We start from the raw sequence: 13059 nt of genomic DNA on the forward strand, positions 1-13059 counted from the left end.
CTCCCGTCGTTCCTGCTGGATCCTCGGCGTTTCCGGATTGCTGGAGATGCTTCCCGGAGGACGTGGCTGCCTGTTTCGTTAAAGGGGAAACTGTTCCCTTTCGCTTGGAGTTTCCACCCCTTTGCGCCCCGTTTCTCTTCGCTAAATCCCGCGCAGTAAAGGACTGCTGCGTCAGCTGGGAACGAACCAGCTCCAGCCCCGCAACAGAACGGAAGGCGCCCCCTTTCTCTCTCCCCCTATAAAGCCCCTGTGCCTTCGGCGGCTGCATGCCAGGCAACAATTCCACCTGCATGCCAGGCAACAATTCCCAAGTCCACGCTGGGAAAAACTGCTGCCAAATCTGTGTACTTCTGCAAGCGTTTTAAGCAGCGATACCTTCGCGGATAAGACTTCACTTACGAACCTGGAGATGGGGTATTCGGGGTGCGTGTAAATGTGCATTTTCCACCCCCCCAAAAAAGGCTTTTATTATTTATTTAAGAGTAGTCTTGTGCTACCGAGCGCATTTATCACGGTATAACTTTTAATCTATATAATTTGCCAGCTGGCATCGTAAGTCTCTAGTCACAAAATCTTACGCCGTAAGACATTTGTTAAAAGAGTTTCCACAACCTGCAAGATCCTGCGCCGCTGTTGCTGCTGCAACAGATGAATATGGCCACCCCTCCGGATTTTCTTTTTCTTCCCTAAGAAGCAAATACTGTACTGTATCTTAATAACGAAGGAGGGCAATGGTTAGGGGAGAGGAAGAGGCACTCAATGCCACCCAAAACTACAGCCCCCATAGTCCCTTGCAACTATCCCCCAGCATCCTCTGCAGCCCTAACCTCCCCGGAATGGAGCAACCGAGACCTGCCACTTGGCGTAATAGATCTGGGCGCTGAGCTGGTGGCGCCTGGACGGCGGCTTGCAAAGGTTAGGCTGGGCTCAGGGTGGCGGTGCGATGCCAACCCCCGGAGAGAGATCCGGGAGCCAGCAGGCATTGGCGTGCGCGCTTCTGTGAGAGCTGCCAGTCAACTTTCACTGCTGGGAAAAGCTGCCTTTCGGATGCGTCCCCCGTACATTCTTAGAGTTTAAATGACAATGTCAGTATGTATGCCCAGGAGCTAGGTGCAAAAGGGGGTTGGGTTGCCTGTGCTGAATGCTTGGGGATTTCCTCTGTTTATAATGTAGACGATGCACACGGCTTTAAATGTGGAAATTGTTTTTTTTCTAAAGCAGCCAGCATCTGAAAACGACTTAGCTGGGGCTTTTGGGATAGATCGGTAAAGTGGCAAGCTGTCTTGAGTACTTTGTGCAAGTGGTGTAATTTATTGGTTTTATTTAGCAAAATTTATATGCCGCTTGATTGTGATACGACCCTTAAGCGGTTCACAAGAAATATTAACATTATCAATAAGGCCAGTAAGAAAACAAGTAACTGTAACATTTATAATATAATTAAAATCAACAGTAAAAGATTAGAGCACATCAACATCTACATGTTGTCTGGTAGGCTTGGCTAAACAAAAATGTTTTAACAGAGGCCAAAAGAGAATACTGGGAATTTCCAGGAAATGTTGGGAAGTGCAACTCTCTGGGGGGAAAAGTGTTCTCCTAACTACTCTCAGGATGTTGCAGATAGGTAGCCGTGTTGGTCTGAGTCGAAACAAAATAAAAAAATTCCTTCAGTAGCACCTTAAAGACCAACTAAGTTTTTATTGTGGTATGAGCTTTCGTGTGCATGCACACTTCTTCAGAAGAAGAATGCAGAAGAAGAAGAAGTGTGCATACACACGAAAGCTCATACCAAAATAAAAACTTAGTTGGTCTTTAAGGTGCTACTGAAGGAATTTTTTTACTCTCAGGATGCTTAGCAAACTACAGTTACAGTACTAGGATTCCTTTGGGGAAGCCATGACTGTTTCACGTGGTATGCTACTACTTTAAATGTACAGTGCGGGGGGGGGGAGCCCTTATCAGAGTTTAAGGACACATCCCAGTCAGGAGAAGGCATGGCTGCCCTGAGGAGAATCCCAAGGGCCAGGTAGAAAGGCTTGGAGGGCCACACCTATTCCTTGGACTTGAGGTTCTCCTGTCCCAACCTATGCATTCCTATTCACATATTCTGTTTCTCAAACGCAAAGTAAACAATCAATTAATAATACTGTGTGTCCTTAACAGCTTAGGAGCTGCTTGAGATATGACCAATTTGGGGGTTCAGCCGCTTTGTATGGAAAGTTATGGCTCCCGCAGTGCTCAGCACTACCGGGCCTTGCCTGATGGGAGGCTAGACTGCATTCCGGACGGACCTCAAAATCAAGGATTCCGTTCAGTACGGGAGATCTTCATGGTGAGAAAACGGTTTCTGTTTGTTTGTGTTTCCAAAAGGCTCCTGAATGTTGTATATACAAATTATTATTATTTATTAAATTTATCTCTGTGTGTGTATATGTGTGTGTGTGGTTGTGGTTGTGGTTGTATATGGACACACACACAGACGTCCATTGTCCCTTTGTGCTTTTGCAGTACAGATTTAGCAGAGTGAATAGAAGGTCTGTTTGATGATAGTGGTTTAGGAAGAAGATACTGGAGTGATGGGATGAAGGATGCCCAGGGCCGGCTCTAGGTAGACCCCCGGTGGTGCAGTGTGTTAGGGCGCCGGGCCGGTAGGCTGGGCGCCGCGAAACCGCGCGGAAACTATGCTGCACCCTGTGAGGGCGGGGGCGCCGGAGGGATCTCCACCCCTCAGCACCAGGGCGCACGACCTGCTCGAGACTGCCCTGAGGATGCCTTGGTGTGTGTCAGGTGTGGGAGCAGAAAGGGATAAGTGATACCATATGCATCATGGATGCTGCATGATTTGTGTTTTTGAAGAAGGGAAATTGGTTGGGAACAGATGTAGGAGGACAGAATTTGGGTGTGATGTGTTATCTGTCAATGGGAGCCAGTGCTGCATATTATGCCAGGTTGTGCCTTGGCAAGAAGGAGGGTGAATGAAGAGGAAAAGGATCCCTGACTCTTAAAAGATGTTTTCAAAATGCTCAGCAAGCAACCCCTCTTCCCAGCGAACTCTGGTTATTGTAGCTCTGGGAGGGGAATAGGGGGTCTTGTAGCAGCTCTCAGCACCACTAATAAACTACAGTTCCCAGAATAGGATTCTTGGGGGAAGCCATGACAGTTAAAGGGGTATCATACCGCTTGAAACATATCGTGTGGATGTGGCCTTAAGTGTGGGCATAAAAGGCAACGTATCCCTGGGATGCAAAAACAATGCTCTTAAAAAAATCAAAGAGGGGCTGCTGAGCCCACAACCAACTTGGGATGGGGATGAGAGGGGAAACATGTGGCAAGAAGTCTGAAGTACTCCGACAGTAAAAACGGATATGTCTCAGTGCGTTGTGAATGTAACAACAACAACCTCTATTCTCTTTCCTGTAGTTGGTCTTCCTACCCCAGGGTTATCCTGAAAGTGTGAGTTCAGACTACCTGGCCTACCAGATTTGGGACACAGTGCAGGTGAGGGCTCTATTCTCCATCCTGGTGGGTCAGGGGTGGTGGTGGCCTGCTTTTCAGTGGGATGTTTGGTTTCCAACATCCTGCTCGTCCTCTTCATTATCAGAGGCTGGAAAAAGTGAGGGCATCAGTTCTGTGGAGGGTATTTTTTAAAGGAAGTCTTTTGGCTTGGATGGAACTGTGTGTGGTTTGAGGCGGGATAGGATAGCGAAGGCTCAAGGGAAGGTCTCAAACGGGTGGTTAAGTGGGGCAAAACCCCTCCTCTGTTCTGCCTTAACTGCTCCCCCTCTCTTTCCCCCGCCCCAACCCAGGCCTTTGCCAGTAGCATCACAGGGACTCTGGCCACCCAGGCTGTGCTGAAAGGGGTGGGAGTCGGGGATGAGGCTTCAACCGTCACAGCTGCTACTGTCACATGGATCCTGAAAGGTGGGATTTGCCCTTCTGTTAATCCTCTGCGACTTTCCCTCTTCTGATCCTTTCCCACAGTTAAAGGTAGCTCGAGGTGCTTGCTTGGAGCTTTAAATAAATGCTTAGTAAGCGTTTAAACAACACTTAAATTACTGGTGCCCACAAAATCAAACCCACTTTACTGCCCCACGACATTTAGGAACACCAGAAACGGAAGGGCTAGCAGTATAAAGAGTAAAACTAATGCAATAGAGCCCATGGCTGAATGTGGCCTCGGTTTCAGCAAGCAGGGGGAAAGAAAAGTGCCATGTAAAACTGCTCCCTCGGAGCCTTTCCCCAAATCTGTTCATCTTGATTTGAACCCAGAACCACTCAGGTTAAGGTGACCCCCTCATCACTGTTCTCCCTTTTCCAGTGCATTCCTTATCTTGCCGGCAATATAGTCTCTACCCCACTCCAAAAAGAAGCTCTTGTAACTTGCAGATTCAAACTGTGTTGCGAGCCAGCTTCCTGTATCCTCCATTCTCATGTGGACCAGTTGCCCCTTTGTGGCAGCCATTGATGTGTGCTCTCTATCCCTTCTTCCTCAGATGGGACTGGGATGCTGGGCCGAATTCTCTTTGCCTGGAGTAAGGGGTGAGTCCTGCTTCTGTCCTATGTTGTTGGTGCTGGTGGGGGGGGGGGGAAGGAAACGTGCTAGGGTGGGACTGTTCATATTTTATTTATTCCCTTGTTATAAGAGCTTAAGAAGCGCATTGCTGGATCAGGCCATAAGCCCCATCTAGCCCCAGATGCCTATGGGGAGCCCAAAAGGAGGACCTGAGGGCTACAAAGGGTTTTCTCCCCACTTGAGATTTTCTACCTCCCATGAGGCCTCCGGCAGCGGGTGTGGAACATAGCTCTCATGGCTAGAAGCCGTTGCTATCCCACCTTTCCTTCAGGTGGCATACATGTTTTTACGCCCCCTGCCCCAATTTTATCCCTACAGCAATCGTATGAGGTAGGCTAGGCTGCAAGGAGGGGCTTCGTGGCTGAGTGGGGGTCTGAACCTTGGTCTTCTGCCCAGTCCTAATCTTTGGAGGTCTTTAAGCGGAGGCTTGACAGCCATCTGTCAGGAATGCTTTGATGGTGTTTCCTGCTTGGCAGGGGGTTGGACTGGATGGCCCTTGTGGTCTCTTCCAACTCTCTAATTCTATGATTCTATGACATTCTGACCACCGACTGTTTTCCGAGTTTGATCTCTAAGGGGCCCTGTCCTTCTTCTCCTTCCCACATTATCCCATTTCCTTTTTATCTTCCAGGAGCAAACTGGACTGCGATGCAAAGCAATGGAGGTAAAGAGGGGGTGTTTTGACTTCCTCCTCTCTAGCTGCATGTCTAAAATTAGGTACAAATCCAGTACTTTATCACCAACTGTACTTTCTGTAGGACACTTTTAGACATATGTTCCAGTTGGAAGGACGGTTTATGGCTTTGCTTGAGTGCTAGTTTTGGTTTACAGGCACACATATGTGGCCATCCGTGGTATGATAAGAAGCAAGACCAATAGTAGCCTTATTTGGTGTGTGTTTACTTATTAATTTCACTGATGGCTCCAATTTTTTTTGAAATACATGCCTGTGTGTGTGTGTGTGTGTGTGTGTGTGTGTGTACATATATATGTATTAATATTATTGACTACTGGGGAATACAATAAGGGCAAAATGTGTTTGGGTTTATTTTACTGAGTTGAGTGATTTTAGGTCATGTTTGTAATTGTTTATACTTGTGATATAAAATGATTTTATAACACCAGTTCCACATTATTTCAACTTGTATTGTTTGGATATTTAGGTTCCAGATTACTGACAATTGCATTCTCGTGGGTGTTGTGCTTAGACACTTAATGGGTCACTCTTTGATTGACATTTAATTCCCCCCCCCAAAAAAATACCCCCTTAGGCTTTTTGCTGATGTCCTGAATGACATGGCCATCTTAATGGAGATCCTGGCCCCAGCATTCCCAGCATGCTTCACTCTCATTGTGTGCATCAGTGGCTTCTTCAAGGTAAAAATAAACAAATGAGGAGGGATGGGAGTTGGCTTGGTGAGATGTTGGGATAATTGAGATGTGCAACTGGAGTGGAACTTGGCGGGTATAACTGGGTGAGACATTTATTGTAAGACCACTTTCACACAGTATGTTAAAAGGACTATGGTGCCACTTTAAACAGTCGTGGCTTCCTCCAAAGAATTCTAGGACCTGAAGTTTACCCTCACAGAACTACAATTTCCAGAGTTCACTGGGGATTGGCTGTTAAACCACCCTGGGTATTCTACTCTGGGAGGAAAATTAGGGGTCTTTTAAGAACTCTCCACACCCTTAACAAGCTACAGTTCCCAGAATTCTTTGGGTTTGACATGGTATCGCCGTGCTTTAAATGTGCAAATATGGCCTAAGGCTTCTGTGAGCCAGTATTGGGACAAAACTTGGTGTCCATTTTCATCTTAATTTTCCTGATGGGTTGTGGATACCCCGGGGGGCTGAGGAGGTAATGGTGTCATGTTCTGCCGTTTGTTTGGAGGATTATGTAGTTGTGTCTGTGTGTGACCCACAAAGCTTTCTGTTCTCCTTCCATCTCCTTTTTTCTCTCCTCTCTGCTTCAGTGCATTGTGGGAGTTGCTGGAGGGGCCACTCGGGCAGCCCTCACCATGCACCAGGCCCGGCGGGACAACATGGCCGATGTTTCGGCCAAAGATGGAAGCCAGGTGAGAACTCTAGGGGGTGTGGAGAGAATGAGGCATGCATTTGCCAACTCTTGTTAGGACTGTGCAGGGACTGCGAAAGGCCTGAGGCCTACCATTTGCCCTCTGGTGACGTCCACTCTTGTTTACCCAGGAGACCCTGGTGAACCTAGCTGGCCTCTTCTTCAGTCTTCTCCTCATTCCTCTTGTAGCAGACAATCTCCGGTGAGTGGAAGGATCCCTGCCTTGCTGGCCTTTTCCCATCTGTCCTGGGAGAGTGGAGTGCGGACTGACTCCAACTACAGAAGCTGAGGCTGTTGAACAGATTCTTGGGCTGGAGTATTGTTTTGGGGGGGTTGGGAGAGGTTGTTGCTGTTATTGATATTGTTGTTGTATCTTTAGTTTTAGATCTTATGATTTACGTGGAAATCGTTTCCATTTGGCTGTGTACTTTTTGATGTGTTTTATTTATTGTTTACGACTTTTGTTACGTTTGTAGTTATGTAAATCTTGTCATGTTGTAAGCCGCCTTGAGCATGGTTTTAACTATGGAAAGGCGGCATACAAATAAAATGATGGCGATGATGATCCTACCTCTCTCTGTGTCGCGTGGTAGGGAGTGTGGAAAAGTCAGGTTTTACAAGGATAAAAGGAATGGAAGTGTTTGGCAGGGGCCACTGAAGGGACAGAGGAAAGTCCTTTCTTAGGTGAGACTTTTCTCTGATTTGTCTGCTTTCTTTCTCTTCAGCCTCACTTATTCCCTCTACGGCCTCTTCACTGCCTTGCATCTCTACGCCAATTATAGGGCGGTACGGTCCGTCTGCATGGAAACCCTCAACCGTGCCCGGCTCCGCCTGGTCTTGCGGCATTTTTTGCAGCGGGGGAAAGTGCTGGGCCCTGCTCTCGCCAACCCTCAGGAGCCTCTCGTGCCAGGTAACGAAGGGCTTGTTTGTAGGGGGAAGGAGGAGTGGTGCCGCCTGAGAGCTTTGTCCGTGCTCATGCCTCCATCTCCTCTTCTCCTCCCTCCCCCCCATCCTTTGGCGGTAGAGGGAGACCATAGAACTGACAGTCACATTACACCCTAGGTCAGAGATGCCCTAGGCCAAATGCAGCCCTCCAGGTCTCTGTATGGGTCGCTCAGCTCTCCTCAGTGACATCTCCAGTTGTAGATGAGAGCCATAGTCTAAAACAGGCACCCCAAAACGGCGGCCCTCCAGATGTTTTGGCCCACAACTCCCATGATCCCTAGCTAACAGGACCAGTGGTTGGGGAAGATGGGAATTGTAGTCCAAAACATTTGGAGGGCCGAAGTTTGGGGGTGCCTGGCCTAAAACATTTGAAGGGTACAAGGTCAGGGAAGGTTTTGCCAGCATGTCTGTCACGGCGGTGACATACCTTGGTTTCGCCAACATGGTGGGACTTCAGCAAAAGGCCCTCAGGGTCGCATCCTTAAAAACCCAGAGGTTTCCTCCCCCGTATCTTGCCTAGGGTTTCAGCAGGAGCTCAGGATGAACCTTGGGACACCACTCCGCACTGTGGCCTCCAGGTGAGTAAGAACTATCAGGTGCCCCTTTAACCCTCCATTCTCTGGAGGATAATTTGTTCCTAAGCTTGCCGTTTCTTCGTGAAGTTTTTCAACCCACTTATTATAACTAAAAATGTCCAAGTGCATGACATAAAAATGATGAAAACAATAGCAATAACAATCGAATAAGATTTCCTAGGAATCTGCTTTAAAAACAAAAAAGTACATATCACAAAACTGAGCAGTGCACAGGACAGAGAATTAAACGTGCAAGAGTCCAGGACAAGCTTGGATAAGCGGACTTTTGAAAGTGGTTTTCGAATGTGTCACAAATTCCTTGAGGGGAAGGCATTCCAGAGGGTGGGGGGCGATCACTTCCGCATTGTTGCCATGTGACAGTGTGTAAATATAACCTGGAAAACCCCATGCATTTATTCTACTGAAAGGCAGGCTTCTAGATGCAGCCTTTAGTCCCAGGGCCTAAACTATTCTTCCTGGGTGCAGAGGAGTCCCAGACGTTTGTCTTTCAGATTGAATTTCCCATTCATGAATTTCTCTTCCAACTCCAACCAGAGTTGCAGATTTCCAGAAAGCCCTTGAAGGGAATTCCACAAATTACTTAATCTTCTTCAACCGAGCAGCAGGTGGGTTGGTGAGAAAGTTGCATCTATGAAGTGTCTGGCTATTAAGAGTGCAATACTAATTTTGTCTACTCTATTGAATTCAGTGGGGCCTATTCCCACGTAAACGGGGTTAGGATTGCAGCCTGAGGCATGTGTGAAGTTTCCTAGCAATGTGGCATGAAAAAGAGAGAGGTTGTAAATGAGTTTGGTTTTTAAAAAAAATCTCATACATACTGTATATCCTTTTTTCACCACATTTTTTGTTCTGTATTTCCCCCCCCCCAATTATTAGATTGTTGTATTTTGATTACTGTCAGCCTCAGAGCATATATTAATATAGAAAGGTAGGGTATAAACTGGCGTAGCAGAAGCAATAACAATTGTTGTTGTTGTTTAGTCGTTTAGTCGTGTCCGACTCTTTGTGACCCCATGGACCATAGGACACCAGGCACTCCTGTCTTCCAGTAACAATAGCAATAACAATAGAGATGGATATTTCAAGGGGCAGTGAGGTTTGGACCATGAACTAAAGTTACCTGTTTTAAAAATTGATCCTGAATTCCCAATCCCAGTTCACGGCTTCACTCTCTGCCAGAGTAAAGGCTGGTCTGGATGCAACCTCTGGCGGCAGATCTGGGGTCCTAGTAGAAAGGTGTGTCAACATGTGAGATACTGAGCACCATCTTGGCTGTGAGTCCTGGAAAACCTGCTGCCTGCCTTACAGGCCTTACAGGACTGACTCCAGCTACAAAAACCGCTGAACATACTCTTAGGCTGTGGTATTGTTTAAGTTGGGGTTTTTTTGTAGTAAGTTAATGGTATTGATTTCTGTATCTTTATTTTTAGATCTTATTATTTAAGTGGAAATTGTTTCAATTTGGTTGTGTACTTTTTATGTGTTTCATTTATTGTTTATTACTTTTGTTAGGTTTGCAATGGTGCAAATCTCGTCACCATTGAGCACATTAAGCCACCTTGAGCACAGTTTTAACTGGTGCTTTTTTTTCCCCCTTAAAAAATGTTTAGGGGCACTCTCATTTTTGACTCAAGAAAATCACCATTTTATAGTTCAAATAAGGAAAAATAAATACAGTAAATGGACAAAAGTACAAAGATTCACAAAATGCTTAGGGGTATGCATACCCCCGAGTCCCCTCCAGGAAAAAAAAAAAGCACTGGTTTTAACTATGGAAAGGCGGCATACAAATAAAAGGATGGCGATGGCCTTGCCCCATCTCTCTCCCTCCATCCCCAGGGACTGTCTCCGTTCTCCTACACCGACTGGCAGGCAGCGTGGATGTAATTAAAGCCTGCACTCATGCCTTCTTCCTGGAAGCCCTGCTGTACCAAGACGTGGCAATGTCTGCCTTGGAGGAAGAATCTCTCTTGAATCTGCAGCGTCGTCTTCGTGAAGGTGATGAACCAGGAGGGAAGGGGAGTGGGGAGCAACTACAGCTCAGTGGGGGGTGGGGCACACACCTTTCCCCTTCTATTTCTGGCATCTCCACTTATAAGACGGGTGAAGAATCTTACCCTCCGCTCCTGTGGAGAGTGGCAGCTGGGCCCAGAGCCAAAAGTGGGCGGGACACCCTTCTTGTGTCTCTTTTCCCACCCCACCCCACCCCCATTTCTGCCCTTTGGGCCACCTGCATGAAATCAGGTTGAGGACTGTGTGAAATCAGGCAGAGGGGCACGTGGTGGTGTAGTGTAGTGGTGAGAGTGCTGGGCTTGGGGGAGCAGGGTTCAAGTCCCCACTCAGCAAGGAAGCTGACTGGGCTACTTTGAGTCAGTTCTTCTCTTGGAGGGTTGTGGATGAGGATGAAATGAGGAGGAGGAGAACCTTGTACACAGCCACATACTTCTTGGAAGAAAGGGGGGGGGACATAGAAATGTATTAATAAAACGAAATTAAAACAGCTGTCCATCGGAGGCTTAAAGGATATGACTTAAAGGGTTGGGAATGTGCTCTTTTTTCTGACATTGTACCGCCAGTCAAAATGGATGATGCTGGGTTGTCAGGCAGCATAAAGACAGCTGCTTCCGTCCTTATTTTCCGTCGTGTGTTTTTGTTTTTTAGAGAGAGATTTTCCCCTTCCTATTGCGCTGATCCTTGATAGTTTATTTTATTTGCATTTATAGCCCACCGTATACTTAGTCCAATACAATACAAGCAGCATGCTAGGGCACAAGATTCAATCAAGTTTCAATCAAGTATTATTAGTACAAAAAGAAAACAATAAGAGAACCATGTACAAGTGCTGACACAGAAGCCAAAACCAAACGTCAAGCAGATAGCATATACAAATAAATACCAAAAGGCATCCCCAAACTGCGGCCCTCCAGATGTTTTGGCCTACAACTCCCATGATCCCTAGCTAACAGGACCGCTATATAGCCTCAAAGACCATAAAGACTGGTTTGCCTTTCGGTATTTATTTGTATATGCTATCTCAGGGGTCCCCAAACTACGGCCCCCGGGCCGGATGCGGCCCAATCGGCCTCCCAATCCGGCCCGCGACGACCCCTGCCGCCCGCTGCCACCGCCCGCTCTTACGGCGCGTGGCGCGGCGACGATCTTAAAAATCGGCAAAAAATCGCCGAAAATCCTTTGTGCACATGCGTATGGGCCTCTCCCGACCCAGAAGAGGTCATTTCCGATGCACTTCCGGGTCGGGGGAGGCCCATACGCATGCGCACAAGCAATTTTCGGCGATTTTTTCCCGACCGTGTGCGTGCGCGCATGCGCACGGGCGCGCACTCCCCCGCCCTCCGGCCCGCTGCGCGCGCACTCCCCTGCCCTCCGGCCCGCTGCGCGGTAAGTCTGGGGACCCCTGTGCTATCTGCTTGACGTTTGGTTTTGGCTTCTGTGTCAGCACTTGTACATGGTTCTCTTATTGTTTTCTTTTTGTACTAATAATACTTGATTGAAACTTGATTGAATCTTGTGCCCTTGCGTGCTGCTTGTATTGTATTGGACTTTTGAAGAAATTGGCAGCATTAGCCCATTATTTCAGTGTTCACCGTATACTTAGAGCTCAAGTGGGAACAATCTACCCATTTTAATATGCTCTGCTCTTTTCTTGGTATAGCTCTGTCAGGGAAGATGCTGTGATTTCCTTCCTTTTTTCTTCTTTTTTGGATCATTCAGAACCCGAGAATAAGGACAGCACTGCGATTTCTGAAACACATCAGCTGTTGGACAAAGTATTTCCCAAATTCCTGGCAGGTATGGTGGGGGTCGTGATATAGATGCTGACCTTTACTTAAAAAAATAAAAAAATATTCTGAATGAGAGCGCCGAGCAAAGCTACATTTCCATGACCTGTGTAAGTTATGAAAATTAGGTAAGTTATGAAAATTCAATAGATTTGCATCTAGCTGCTTGTTTAGCTGTACATAATAATAAGATTAGTATAATAGTATACTAATTAGATCTGGGGAAAGGGAATCACCCCTGTTAGAACCCCTGCTCAGATCCTCTCTAATTTCAGAACTTTGATATCAGGCTTTTCCCATCACAGATTTTCAACTTAATCCTAGGGGGTAGAAACTTGCTTTCCTTTAAAAAGACTGCAGAAGTTTTTATGATTTCTCATGCTGTTTCTGCTTGCAAGAATCCTCACTCCCCCCCCCCAAAAAAACCCCATTCAGTCCTGTTTATATTTCACCCTTCTGCACTGTCCTGTATCAAGAGCGGTAGGAGCAGGGAAGTGTAGGTTGAGAATGAATTGAATGTATAGCTGTAGCTCAACAAGACTCCCTTCCTTTCACTTTGGACCCACCCGTCGCTTCCAAGGATTGACAGCAGCAGGATGGGTAACAGACCGGAACCTTCTGGGCCCTGACGAGTGGCGCATGGATTGGACCATCCCCGAAAAGAAAACCCTTTAACTCCAAGAGACGTTTAACCTGACGACTTGCTAAAGCCTTGGGAGGAGTGGATCTCAGTTGCCACAGTGGTGCCAGAAGGGCTGTCTCTGCCTCACGTGGGGTGGTCAGAGTTTTTAATGCCAAAATGGAGGAGAGCCCAGGGTACCTGCTCCCTCCCTGATTTTTTGAGGGTGAGCGGGAAACACAAAAATAAACCTTTTTTAAATATATATAAACGTGAAGTTTAAAAGTGTTTCTTCTTTTGCATTTTGTGTGTGAAAATTTTATGTATGTTGAAGTAGTAGTTTTGCAGTACCGATAACTTCCTTGTGCACTTTTGAGGCCTGTATTTGTCAAATTGAACATTCACGCAGACACATCTCCATTCCTGGCAGAATAAGTTGCAGTGGGAAC

General features: G+C 46.8%; 1 protein-coding gene across 3 annotated transcripts; it reads left to right on the forward strand.

The window, feature by feature from the left end:
• Positions 1-744: 744 nt before the first annotated feature.
• RUSF1 (RUS family member 1) lies at positions 745-12881 on the forward strand. Of its 3 annotated transcripts, none has more exons than XM_035135259.3 (15): positions 788-915; positions 2164-2332; positions 3421-3498; positions 3807-3921; positions 4494-4539; positions 5205-5237; positions 5845-5950; positions 6550-6651; positions 6782-6852; positions 7376-7560; positions 8116-8173; positions 8726-8796; positions 10031-10189; positions 11924-12001; positions 12572-12881. In XM_035135259.3, the coding sequence occupies exons 2-15, from the start codon at positions 2183-2185 to the stop codon at positions 12664-12666; spliced, it is 1347 nt and encodes a 448-aa protein (XP_034991150.2). In that variant the 5' UTR covers positions 788-915; positions 2164-2182; the 3' UTR covers positions 12667-12881. The 3 variants fall into 3 exon arrangements, with proteins under 3 accessions (XP_088511535.1, XP_034991150.2, XP_088511533.1); XM_088655407.1 differs by having other exon boundaries at positions 910-1089; XM_088655409.1 differs by lacking the exon at positions 2164-2332 and having other exon boundaries at positions 745-915.
• Positions 12882-13059: the final 178 nt, after the last annotated feature.

This window comes from Zootoca vivipara, chromosome 12 (assembly GCF_965207765.1).
Source record: "Zootoca vivipara chromosome 12, rZooViv2.hap1.1, whole genome shotgun sequence".
Taxonomy (NCBI): Eukaryota; Metazoa; Chordata; class Lepidosauria; order Squamata; family Lacertidae; genus Zootoca; species Zootoca vivipara.